The sequence below is a fragment of the Morchella importuna genome, assembly GCF_003444635.1.
Source record: "Morchella importuna strain M04M26 chromosome Unknown Morimp01GS049, whole genome shotgun sequence".
NCBI lineage: Eukaryota > Fungi > Ascomycota > Pezizomycetes > Pezizales > Morchellaceae > Morchella > Morchella importuna.
The window spans coordinates 13,852-26,222 of NW_025763446.1; the positions used below are offsets into that span (position 1 = coordinate 13,852).

Sequence of the window (12,371 nt, forward strand, 5' to 3'; positions counted from 1 at the left end):
CTTAACGATGACACTATACAACCAAGAAAAGAATGTGATGATGCATTGTCAACAATGACTCTACCAACTAATTTCCCAGTAATTTGTAGTACACTATCGATTTGGGGTAATTTTGTGCTCTCCCACCTCTTTCCTGCTGGTATATACCACCTAATAACAAAATACCTTCGGGAAGCTGATTTGGAGGCAGCCTCCAAATCGTAGTAGGAGGATCGTAAATCAAAAGATTTCCAGCCTATAGGGAGAGACTTGGTAGTACCCTTAGGTTGTCCTACAACCTTTCCGACTGAGTATATAGTGGCACAGGAGGGTGCGGGGGCTATTTCGTCAAATCGTGGATGTGTCAGGTCACCAGCAAATCTAAGTGAAAAATTATTAGTTCAAATATATTAAACAGTAAATCACATTACTTACTCGCTCTTATTCATTAAAGTAATAACAACTGGTTTGTCTTTAACCATATCACAGACTCTGCCTGAATATATTTCAACTGGGTTTTCGGTTGATTCTGTAAAAGAATCGCAGACAAAACAAACGATTCGGCATGGTATATCTTCCAAATCGATTACTGAATTTGGTATTTCATCGCTACAGCAAAATAAAGTAGAATTATAGATTTTGAGATAGCCAGTTTTGTCTGTCTTGTTGGTGAATTCCAGCATGCAGTGAATATCGGTAGAAGCATTCTCGTTGAATATTTGAGGCATCGTATCAAAAGATATTGTAGGCAGAGAGTTTTGAAATTGATTTTTTAACTAAAAAATAATGTGCGATCGAGAGTAACTTTAAACTATAACTCTAAGAATCAAAACTTTGACTAATACTAACAATAATAGAAAGATAACGTAGAATTTCCCTATTGGCAATAACATCATTAGCAATAACATCATTAGCAATAACATCATTAGAGGGAAAAAAGAATGTACCCTATTTCAATAGAAGGAAAAAGTAACTTTCCCGGTTCGCCACTAACATCAATAGAGGGAAAAAACAATGTCCCTGCCCGGATTCAAGAGAAGGAGACAGTAAACTCCCCGATTCGCCACTAACAGCAATAGAGGGAAAAAGCAATGTCACTATCCGAATTCAATAGAAGGAAAAAGTAAGTCCCCTATGTGTTACTTGTATCAAGAAAAAATAATATTATCGAAATATTACTAATCAAATTACCAAGAAAAAGCAATCTAATACCTGGCCAATCAAAACCTTTAAATAACACATTGCATATCGGTATATCTATATACTTATTAGATATGTTTCCTAAAGGAGATATTCGGTCTGTAGAAACAGAATGGAGAGTCTGTTGCGATAAACTAAATACCACAGTTATTAGTCGCCTATGTCAGAAACGTATAGAGAAAGGAGCAACTTGGATTCTAAAAAACAAACACAAGCGGTGGCAGATGATATTTCTTGTCTGACAGGATATTTTGAAATTCAAGTTGTTGGAAATGCTCTAGGTTCTGTTGTTTGAAATAGAGCATTAGTGAAGGCTAGTAAACACTTGCCAGATACGTTTCTTTATGCCATAGTATTAGCTTTATGCGACCATTTTGTACCTAGAAACAGAATTAACATGATTTAAAAAAAAAAGAAACAAGTAAACACTTGCCACATAATACTGATATGACTAGAAGAACGATATTAAGAGTAAAGCATCTACAGTCACTCATGAAAAGTGTTTATGATTCACATCAGAGTTGGTCAGTGCATGATTCGGCTTACCATATGTATTTATAAAATTGTATCCAGTGAGTGATAGAGAATAAAATTTCATGGATGTTTAATATTCACTTTGACCACTATTGAATGTTGCTATGTTGAGATTTTGAAGATTTCAATGGGCACTTTAGTTCCTGACTTGGGTTTGAGTTGTCACATTAGATCCGAATAACGAACACTTTTGATGAGTCATGGTGGCTGTACGTAGTTCTAAGTAAAGGTCAGTGTTTGAGCGATCAGGTGGATGTGAATGACCTCAAAGGGGTATACATCAACCACACGGAATATTGGCCGATGTGTGAAAACAGAGTTGATATGGTAGAGCTAATTAAACGTGAGATAGAATGGTCTATTGCTATTATAGATTGGAGGAGGGAGATGATAAAACTTACGGGAGAAAATGAGTAGATTAAGAAGGTTATATGATGTTTCAGGGTGATATGATAATAGAAAATGCCCTCTGCTACATTGGGAAATGTGTAGTGATAATGGATCCTCATCATGCATCCATATAACGCATCGGTGAGAGCATCGGCGAATGAATCCCCAGTCCCACTTTACCATTTTCCTGCTGACATTGCTTGAGAGTGAGAGATAGAATTTCAAAAAGAAATACATTGTCGAGATCGAACCTGGAGTATTAAGCTCTGGAGCATTAAGCGTGAGGATCCCCCATTTTTCCAGTATAAGCCATCAGTGGATATATATAGTTCGATAGTAAATTGAGACATAACGAATTAAAGTATAAAAATTGCATATTGGGAAAAGTCAATAATGCATCGACCGTACGAGTTTACACAACTCACGACAACTTATGCGTCAATTTATCCATTTACTTGACGCGTGTACGTGGGCAATGCATCCATTAATGTATTTCCCACGGTGGTAGAGGCCTAGATGCGGTGGTTTAGGAATGAGATTATATTGATGGACCTTTTATATCGCTCAATCTATAACGTTAATGTAAAGTTAACTCAGGTTGGTATTTATAACACACCGTTGATTAACGGGCATGGAGGTAGAGAAGCGGGAAGTACGCACCAAGATAACACTATAACGAAAGCCTACTGTAGACCAAGGAAGGATTAGAACCGGCACTGAAAATATATGGAAGCAGTTTACAGCATGGCGAAGACAACGAGGAGGGGTAATGAAGAGCAGAAAGAGGATATGGAAGACTAGACAAGGAAGAGGAATTGGAACATGGATGGGATTGGACTGCAGGCTACGCTGTTACGTTCCATCAGTCCGTTGTTTGTTTTGTTTGTTTTGACATTGTTCGAGGCGGCGGAAAACGGGATGTTTTGGGGAGTACGATATTACCAAAACGGAAATGTTGCATGTAATTAGTGGAGCTATAGATATAAAGATTAGAATGAGACGTCTTCTAGCAACGCGGGAAGGAATAATACTTAGTCTAAATGGGAAACAACATTTAATATAACGACGGTATTTGGGTACAGACAGCTGATAGATGATTATGATTAATGAAATATCCATCGGGGACGTCGGTGCCACGGGGAGAGAGATGAAGGAAATGAAGAAGAAGAAAGGGAGGCAGTGAAAGGATGGAGTGAACTTAAGAACAGAGAGGAAGAAGAGGCAGTTTGATCAATTTCAGTTCTTTCATGTTATTTTCTGTTTATGTCACGGATATTGTGAGGGGTGGCGGAGGTGAACGGACAGTTCTGGGGCAGTACGATATTACCATATACTACGGTCTGCATGTAATTAATGAGTTAAAAAAAAAAGGGGGGGAAGGGGGGGCGTCAATGCCAGAGACAGTCACCGAGTGGTATTTGAAGATTAAAACCCGGACCTAGCATTGAATACTGGAATCTCACGTCAGCAGGTATATTGGGTCAATTGGATAGAGGGACTACCGTTCTTCTATGGAGGAAAGTGGATGCATCTGGTTAGCAATCGCCAACAGCGTAAGCTCCACCTACCTGTCCTTCTATCAGTCTTGTCACTGTTACAAGGCTGACTGTGAAGCATTAATAAAATAGAGTTACCTACATAGGGACAATGAGAAAGTTTCTGAGTAGTGAGAACTATCGTATCGTCAGAAGAAAAACTTAAACAAGAAAGTATGAAGGAATAAGAAGTTGGTGATTTAATGGCCCGGCCGATGAAGTTGGAAAGACAAATGCTTTTCAATATTAATATTTATGGTATTTGATCGCATAATTCGAAGTTAACAAGTCGCGCGCGTTCGTGAAGTGCGCCATTACTTGAAATATTTCATCTAATAAACACAATTAGTGATAAGCAGTAATAAACATACTAATAATAAAAAAAAACATTAAGTGGTCTACCCGGACTCACATGTCGTGAAAGAGGCCGGGTGAGAAAGAAAAAAAAGAGGAGAGGAGTAAGGGTACTACTGGACTGACATGTGGAGAACAAGGCCAGGGATAACAAGAAGGAGATAAATCCTGCTGGAGCGATACACATAAAGTGAGCCTAGCGTAAAAGAAGAAGTGATATACTAGCTTGATACGGGATGCATAGGACTACAGTTGCAACTCGGTATGCTGGGTGTCAATACGCTGGATCCCTTGCTGTTCCGTACGAAATCCTGAGGGATTTTGATTTTCCTCTTGCGAAATCAGTTTGCTATCCCGGATTTCCTGTGAATATTTGCTGTCCCGTACGAGATCCTTTGGATCTTGGTAATACGGCATATCGAGTTATGACTATAGTAGTAAATAATGGAATGGCACTCGGTTAACAGCTTCACACAACCAGCTAGGACAGGATGTGCTGAATTAAATCAAAAAGAAGCCCAGCGGGAGAGGATGTGGAGCTGGGGTTACATCATGACACTGCCCAAGATATAGAAAGAGAGGGCTGGGTTGATACGTGATAAACGGGACCAAGAGAGTGAGTACAGTGGCTCACCTAGTTATGGCAGATCCTGTCTGATTGTTGTGCCCGTAGTAATTTACTCTCGGCATCCCAACCCTAACTACCATTGGCCTCAAATCCCTGCAAGCCATCAGGCAGGATCCGTCTACACCCCGTGAGTGACTGTAGTGGAAAAGTTATATTTTATCCGAAAAGGCACAGCATGAAGAAAAGATGAAACACTAGAGTCATCCCATGAACCTTAGAGGTAATGTTGACACCCCTTCGTAAATGCCAAGTGGTGGCTATGGCCAATGGGTGTTGTGGTTTTTGTCGATCCATTACCCAATTCTGCTAAAGCCTTTTGTCCCGCATGAGGGGTGTCAGCATCGACGATTTATAAGATACATCAAAAGAGCCTAGTGTGAGAGAAGAGGTACTAGAGTTATAGCACGAGGCAGCCAACCGAAAAATTCGGAGGGTAACATCGATTAACATAGGTAAGAAGAGTGGGAGGAGTAAAGAAAGTTGAACTTATAGTTTGTGGCAGACATCGGGAGCAAAAGGGGATTCTGGAGTTATCACTTAAGCTGTCGCGAAAATGCTGACCCACAAGAAAAAGCAAATTTAGTGTGGCTTTACTCACAGATCTTGTTATTTCCCTTATCAAATAATTGATCTCACATATAAACTTAATTCCTCTATTATAGGGGGTCAGCAATTGACACCTTGAGGGGTATCATACACAATGAATAAATCCAAGGGGAGAAGAGGGAGATGCCGGATTGATACGTGATACACAATAACAGCTGGACACTGGATAGGACGGGGGTACTGGATCTGGAGTTATACACAATGAATAAATCCAACGAGGGAAGAGGGATATCCCGGATTGATAAGTGATACACGATACCGGCAGGATGGGACAAGGTACTGGAGTTACAGCTTAAAGAAGCCCAGCGATGGAGGACGGGGTGGGGTGGGGGGGGGCGGGGCTGGGGTTATATCACGAGAAAGCCCAGCGGATCTTGATGGGGACGGGAAGGAGGTGCCTCTATATAGACTTAACCGAAGATACTACGTTGTGTGTCTCCCTGGAACCTATCCAAAGAAGACAGCTGTAGGTGTAGGTGTTCACGATACACCCGTGGTAGTACCAGTCGATAGCCATCGGCATAGAATAGAGGGATGACAACTTAACGTAACGATCAAGGATGATGATGATCTGTGATGATGGATCCGGGAAATGATGATATATCAACCACAACCACCATACATTGGCATCGGAATTGGTCTGAAATGAAAGAAATCGTGTACGGGGTTTTGAAGGTCCGCGCAATATACCGAAGGGCTCGCGATATACTTTGCGTATATATGGGTTGCCAGATTCCCTATAGTTTAGCACCATAGGGATTTTCGTTATTGAAAAACCCAACTAGATGTACAGTACGATGCCAGTTGTGAGGGTCAGGCGCGGCGTCGCAACGCCCCAGAACCATCACGGGTACCAGAACAGCAACCACAATTGATCCTTTTTAGAGCTGAATTTTGGTATAGTTGTTAAATAGTAGATAAATAACAATAATTTGACATTTAATATCTTCTGTATCAACCCGCCGTGAGAAGATTGTGGGGGTCTGGTTGTGCGCGCAGCGTTGCGACGCCGCGCCTGACCCTCACGACTGGCATCCTACTGTACCTTCGTCTGTATTGATGATAGTAGACTTTGCCTATTCACGTGTTTTTTACTCCTACTGAACCTGACCCTCACTCCGTCAACCATTTCTGCAGGTAAGCAACATCCTGTGAGCCCGCTCTTCCCTTTTACGGCAGTACCAACTCCTCTTCTTTGCTACATTCTTGCTGATCGCTATTGCGAATCTCAGGCTCAGACGAAGCTATGGTGCACCCACGCTTAAAGGCCAACGTCTAATGACCTTGTGGCGACAAATTGTAAAGAAAAGCGTAATTATGCTTGTGGATATCTAGTACTAGTCGTGAAGTTTATTTCCATCATTCAGAATTGTAGTGTCTGGATTTTGGTATTTTTGTATATAAAACTAGGGGTGTGCCAACTCGCGACTGTCAGTTATAGTATTATGGGTATCAAATAATTATGGAAGGCCCTCGATGGGGGCCGTCGGCCCCCCCATTCTACCTCCCCTGTTTAATTCTCCCTCTAGAATCATGAGAGGCCTTCGGCCCCCATCCTCCTCCTCTCGAGTATTCAGCACTCTGATATGTCATACTTACTAAACACCGATATCGGTATCGACCAATCAGACTGCAATGAATTAAGAAAAAGTGTATTCTAGTACATAGTAGATAGCAGATGGAACCGTATTATCTCTTCCTCAAGGAGTGACTAGTGTTTCAGCATTTACTGTGGCGTCTTTGGCTCCCACGAAACAGACCGCCGGCAAACTTGACTGATCTGTGGTGCAACGGCACTATTGCAACTGCAATGGTTCCACTTCGGTATTAGTTATCCATTGTAATGAGACATTTGAAAAATCTCTCTCATGCATATATATCATGTGATCTCTATATTTTGTTGAGAACACATTGGTTGAACGATTTGCTGAATTTGTCAGTCTTGATATTACGCTGGTATGCCATATATTTCGCAGCATGCTACCTTCAGTTCAATCAATCACTTCTTTTATAGAACACACTAATGAATGAGAAAAATTTTCCAATGTCTCATTCGTCCAAGGGATAGACGACTTTACAGGGGTACCCTAAACCGTACCCCCATGCCATCCTTACCACCCCTGTGCCTCTCACCCGTACCTGCATATGAAATTGTATGGCGAAATGTCTGTGCAGCATATACCAGAAATACAGAGTATGCAAGCTGCAAGCAGAGGCTAAATTTGGTGTAGCTTTTCGCAAGACACGAATCGGAGGTAGTAGACTCTTTGTGCAGAAAGAGCAGTCTCTACCTCTAAACTCCAGTTGTATGTTTGGTTGATGGGAGGACAGCATTAATTAAGTTACCCGAATTTAGGGCTAGAGCACTTATGCGCAAAGGGCCTACCATCAAAAGTCATTTTCCGGTAGTCGAAATTGTTACAAACTTTCTCCAAGAAATATCTGAGTAACCTCGGGGGGGAATCTCGGCATTTGGAAAAATTTAAAACCACGAAATACTCCCTAAGAGCCCCCCGAGAGTCGCCTGACGGTAATATCCCCATGAAAAAACAAGTCGCCAATAGAAAAGGAAAAACCTATTCCACCAGACTATGCGCAGAATCTTACCTGTTCCGAGTATATATAGGTAAATGTATGTAAGATGTGGCCACCAACACCCCCTCCCCCTCCTCCCCACCAAATCTCTCCATCTTTCCATCTCATCATCATCATCGTCATCATCATCATCATCATCATCATCATCATCATCATCACCATCAACTTTCCATCATCACCGTACCCATGGGAACCTCGCACTCTTCATCTCATATCCTACGCTCTCCATCCCACACCACCACTCAGGCACGCCATCGAGCTCTCCATCGCGCACCCTCTTGGTCTCATCAATTCCATCATTGAAGCAACTAAATTAATCGCATTCATCAATGGCTTGTCACGCCTTTCCACCCAGTCCGGGTTTTGGGAATGTTACTTAATTCATCCCCGGCACACTTATGGGTGACGCAGGGAGAGAATTAGGTTGGTTCTATCATCCTCCCATCACAGGATAAATACTAATCAGAGTGGATGATCGAGCAGCTCAACAACGGCCTGAGATCTATCTCTTCCATCAACCCTAGTTTCATCGACTTCATTAGGCTCTGCTGCTGAACACGAGTGAACTCCACCATCTCTAGCACTAGTACCTCCAGAGATAGCGGCTGTAGGTGGGAAAGGCTTCCCCTTCATCAGTGCTGCTTTCAGTATGAAACCCCAACCGACTAGCGTTCAAGTGACGTCTCGCCTACGTCTCTCCACTAAACCTACTCTCGCTCAGCTTTTGAACAGGGAAACCCCTCCGGCGAGGAATAGTGGAGGTTCGGATCGCTCCATTCTCCTTCGGAGTCTTCGCTCTAGTTTACCCCCCGCTGCTCCTCCTCCTGCCGCTGCTCCTCCTCCTGCCGTTGCCAATCCTCCTCGATCCATGGTATCCATGTGCAATGGTGATTAGCCTGCTAGGTATACCTGATGTTGTTACCCATTCTGAGCCAATTTTAGAGTCCATGCTTTGCCTCCTCGATGCGCTACAATTTCATTTCTTAGGTACCCTGATATTCGATTCAACCTTATCCCTCCGCCGACTTGTGTGCCGCCTTCTGCTATAATGCAGCATTTTCGACTGCCTGAACCGCTCACCGTACCTGGATCATCTACTTTTAGCTGTTCTCTTCCGGATACATTCATTTTCTCTATGCAGCCCGAAACCATCTCCGCTCCATCAATAGAGGAATCATCTGTTGTGACCTCATCTCCTGCAGCTCCTCTCTCTCCCCTGGCTGTCGGCCTATCTATCCCCTTAACTGATCCTTCCAGTGGTGGTCTCATTTGCCCGGTAGTCAGTGCAGTGACTATCATCACAAGGCCGGGAGAGATTATCCATCCTCCTTCTTCCCCGGCATTCCACTCACCATCCACCTCTGCCCCTGGTATTGCGCCCGTCAAGTTCACTGCAGCCGCTAGTGCGCCTCCTTCTCCCCTGGCTACCCCTCTGTCACTTCCCGTTGACCCTTCATCTCCTCCCGCTGCTTCCACCTATCTTCCGACAGTACCGCCACTCCCATCGGCCAGCATTGTTGTACCTCCTCCTTGTGCAGACCCAATCTTCCCTGCGCCTGTTGCTGCTATACTTGCCCCTGCTGCCTCTGCTGCTCCTTCTGCCCCTTCTGCCCCTCCTAGTCAATGCTTCCCGCTTCCGCCGATTCCTGTCGCCATCTCTCACCCTACAAAGCCAGTGACTGTCACCACTCTCCCGGTAGCTGCCCTTGCTGCCACAACAAGTTAAGTTGCAGCTGGGGCCCCACTCCGTTCCACGGCCCCAGTATCGGTTTCGCCTCCACCTATTCTCATTGGACTCCCTCTTCCTCACAAGAGCCTTGAACTCCCATTGAGGATAGTTGAAGCTCCTCTCTGCTCTCCTGTTGCAATCTCAATCGACACACGAGTTGCTGCTACCACTGCTTCTGCACCTCGTTTCCCGCTCCCCTCGATTCCAATTTGCACCTCTCTTCCCTCTACAAAATTTACTACCGCCCCCGCTCCCCAGCGTGTTCCTCCTGCCTCAAAAATGATTTCCCGTCCGCCCAGCCAGATCAGCTTTCCTCCTGCAGCCGTGTCCGCCCCTCAATCCTTCTCAATTCACTCTCCCCTATGGGAATTGCTCCTCCTCAAAGCAATGCAGTATCGTCCTTCACTCAAAATTGAATTACCACATTTGGAACTGCTCATGGTTTTCTGGTGGCATCTGCTCCTCCTGGTGTATCTATGCTCTTTGTTAGTTCACAAGCTCATTTCAACCAACAAGCCATTCCGTCATTCATTCATCATCCACCTGAGCTTTCACAATCACAACCTGTCGAATCTTACAAGTCACACCTCGCTGTACCTCCTACTACCTATAGGATACTCAATAACAACTATGCTGGACGCCAATGAGCGCAGCCTATTGGCCTCACAAAGGCGAAGCAAATGGAACGTCAAGCTAATATAAATCAAAAGAGACAGCAAAGAAAAGAGAAGGCAGTTGTGGCAGCTGCACTTTTGGCCGTATATACAGCGCTAGACGCTCTAGCAGAAGGGTCGACAACAGTAGTGGCATCATCATTGCGGGCATTGACTCCCACCCAAGCTCTCGCATCAGCCTCACTATCCGTCACACTAGTAGCCACACCAGCAGTTACATCCGCTACTCGGACTCTGACACAGGTATCCACACAGGTTTCTCTGGCGGCGGCTGAATCCGCTGATAGAGCTGCATCGACAGTAGCGCCTACTGTACCTGTCGAAGCCATTGATATATCATCAGATACCGATATGGTTACATCGGATGATTGCCCTTGGAAGATGTATAGCTGCAGGTCCAAAGTTCCGGTGGCTGGGCAAGGGTGCGCAAATTATGGTCCAGGGTGAAACCAAAACATGAAGAGATCTGCAAGTACCGGACAAATGCTAGAGTGCAAAGCTTCTGGAAAGACCTTATAGAATATCAACAGATATATCCTGATTCTAGGCCCGATGTATGGGGTGCTATGGTGTCAACTGCATCTCGATTTAAAGTTGTGGAGGTTCATGATAAGTCTGCATGTCACGTTGACGAACCTTTGTTGCTTCATTCTCCAGATGTTTGGGAGCAGGGGGTGGCGTCACAGCAAGACGAGGAGCTTATCTGCTTCATCTCGAGGCCAAGGGTATGTCCAATTCACAGTTTACAGAGGATTCAACCGCTAACTATGCTTAGGTTCTCAGCACTGCTATTCCCGAGGGAGGTGACTACTTCAACATCATACACCAACTGCACTAGAGGAACCATTCACCTAGCGATGTTCAAAACATTCTGGGCGTCTTCCCAGAGGCGCAATACGCGCAATACCCACTCTCTGTCTCTGTGTCCCTTGACAGGAGAGGCAATATGGTCGGGTACGAGGGCTACAATCTCACAATTCATCATTATTGGATTGACATACAGGTTGACCATGCACAGGATAATATCTTTGCTTGCATTAGAGAAGCAGAGGAGCTTTGCATTCTTTGGCCCCCAACTCCCAAGAACGAGTGGGAGTTTTACCCGAATGCTTATCTGGAGGCAAACCTCATCGGCGGCTCACATGTAAGGCCGTCGCTAACATCGAGGCTTGCCTCGATTGCTCCTAATCTAGAGCTTTGGAGGATAGCGAGAACTGGGGCCGACTATATACTTGTTACAGGAACTACGGAACACTGTTCTAAAAGGTTTAGGACAGGGACGAATACGAGTGACGGGTTGTGATGCGAGAACGGTCGGGTAATGAAAGGACAAGCATAGAAAGGTATCGGGTAGTGTGGGAGCACGCGGTGTTACCACACTAGTGTTATACTATTATGACGGCACGCTTACTATTGGGTGTCTCACCCGGAATAGAATAGGAAGCGGGGCTTACGGCTGTAGGCTGTTCTACTTAGAGAAGTAGGTCTAGGATAATAGTATGGTACAGCCCGATGACTGGCAATTGCAAGGTTCCTGGTTACGTGTCGGAATTAGAATGGAGGACGGGACTATGCGGGGGCGCTTTTCTATCTGGGTTATCTTCGGGAGCGTTATTTTATTCTATTATCGTTGTATCAGTTAGTGTTAGAAAGCGGGCCTTGGCATAGGTTCCAACATGTATAAATAGGGCTTGATTCTCCGAAGACTTGAGGGTATCATCAACCACCAAGTCAAGGGAATCCGGTTTACAATATCATCAGTTTAAAACGCTACAGAATTATCGCTTAGCACTAGCCATTTTCCTTAACACTATATTGTACCTTATCCCTAACTTTTACTTTTTACCTATCGCATACACTACCAGAAGTCTCAATAAGACAACTACTCGCTTAAACCAATACTCTGGGTATTTTGCTTAGTGGCGGATAGTCACCGTACTTTCAGTAGAAGAATAAGCGCTTAGTCTATTAGAAAAGACCAAGGTACTATATGCACCCCCGAGTGGCAACAGCAGCCATCAACGATTACCTTTGCGCTACATCCTTCATCGTTCGAAGAGGACGCGCCGAACATCTATACTGCGGATACCTCCACTACACAGGTTTCTTCGCAGAAGCAGGAACCACCGCTACCTTCGAGGAAAACG

At 44.3% G+C, this 12,371-nt stretch overlaps 1 protein-coding gene across 1 annotated transcript; it reads left to right on the forward strand.

Annotated features, from left to right (window-relative positions):
* Nucleotides 1–8,956: 8,956 nt before the first annotated feature.
* On the forward strand, nucleotides 8,957–9,547 carry LAJ45_10683 (uncharacterized protein; the record flags this gene model as incomplete). The annotated part of the gene is made up of 1 exon (XM_046120200.1): nucleotides 8,957–9,547. One exon carries the CDS (start codon nucleotides 8,957–8,959, stop codon nucleotides 9,545–9,547), a length of 591 nt encoding a protein of 196 aa, XP_045966550.1.
* Between the last annotated feature and the right edge of the window lie 2,824 nt (nucleotides 9,548–12,371).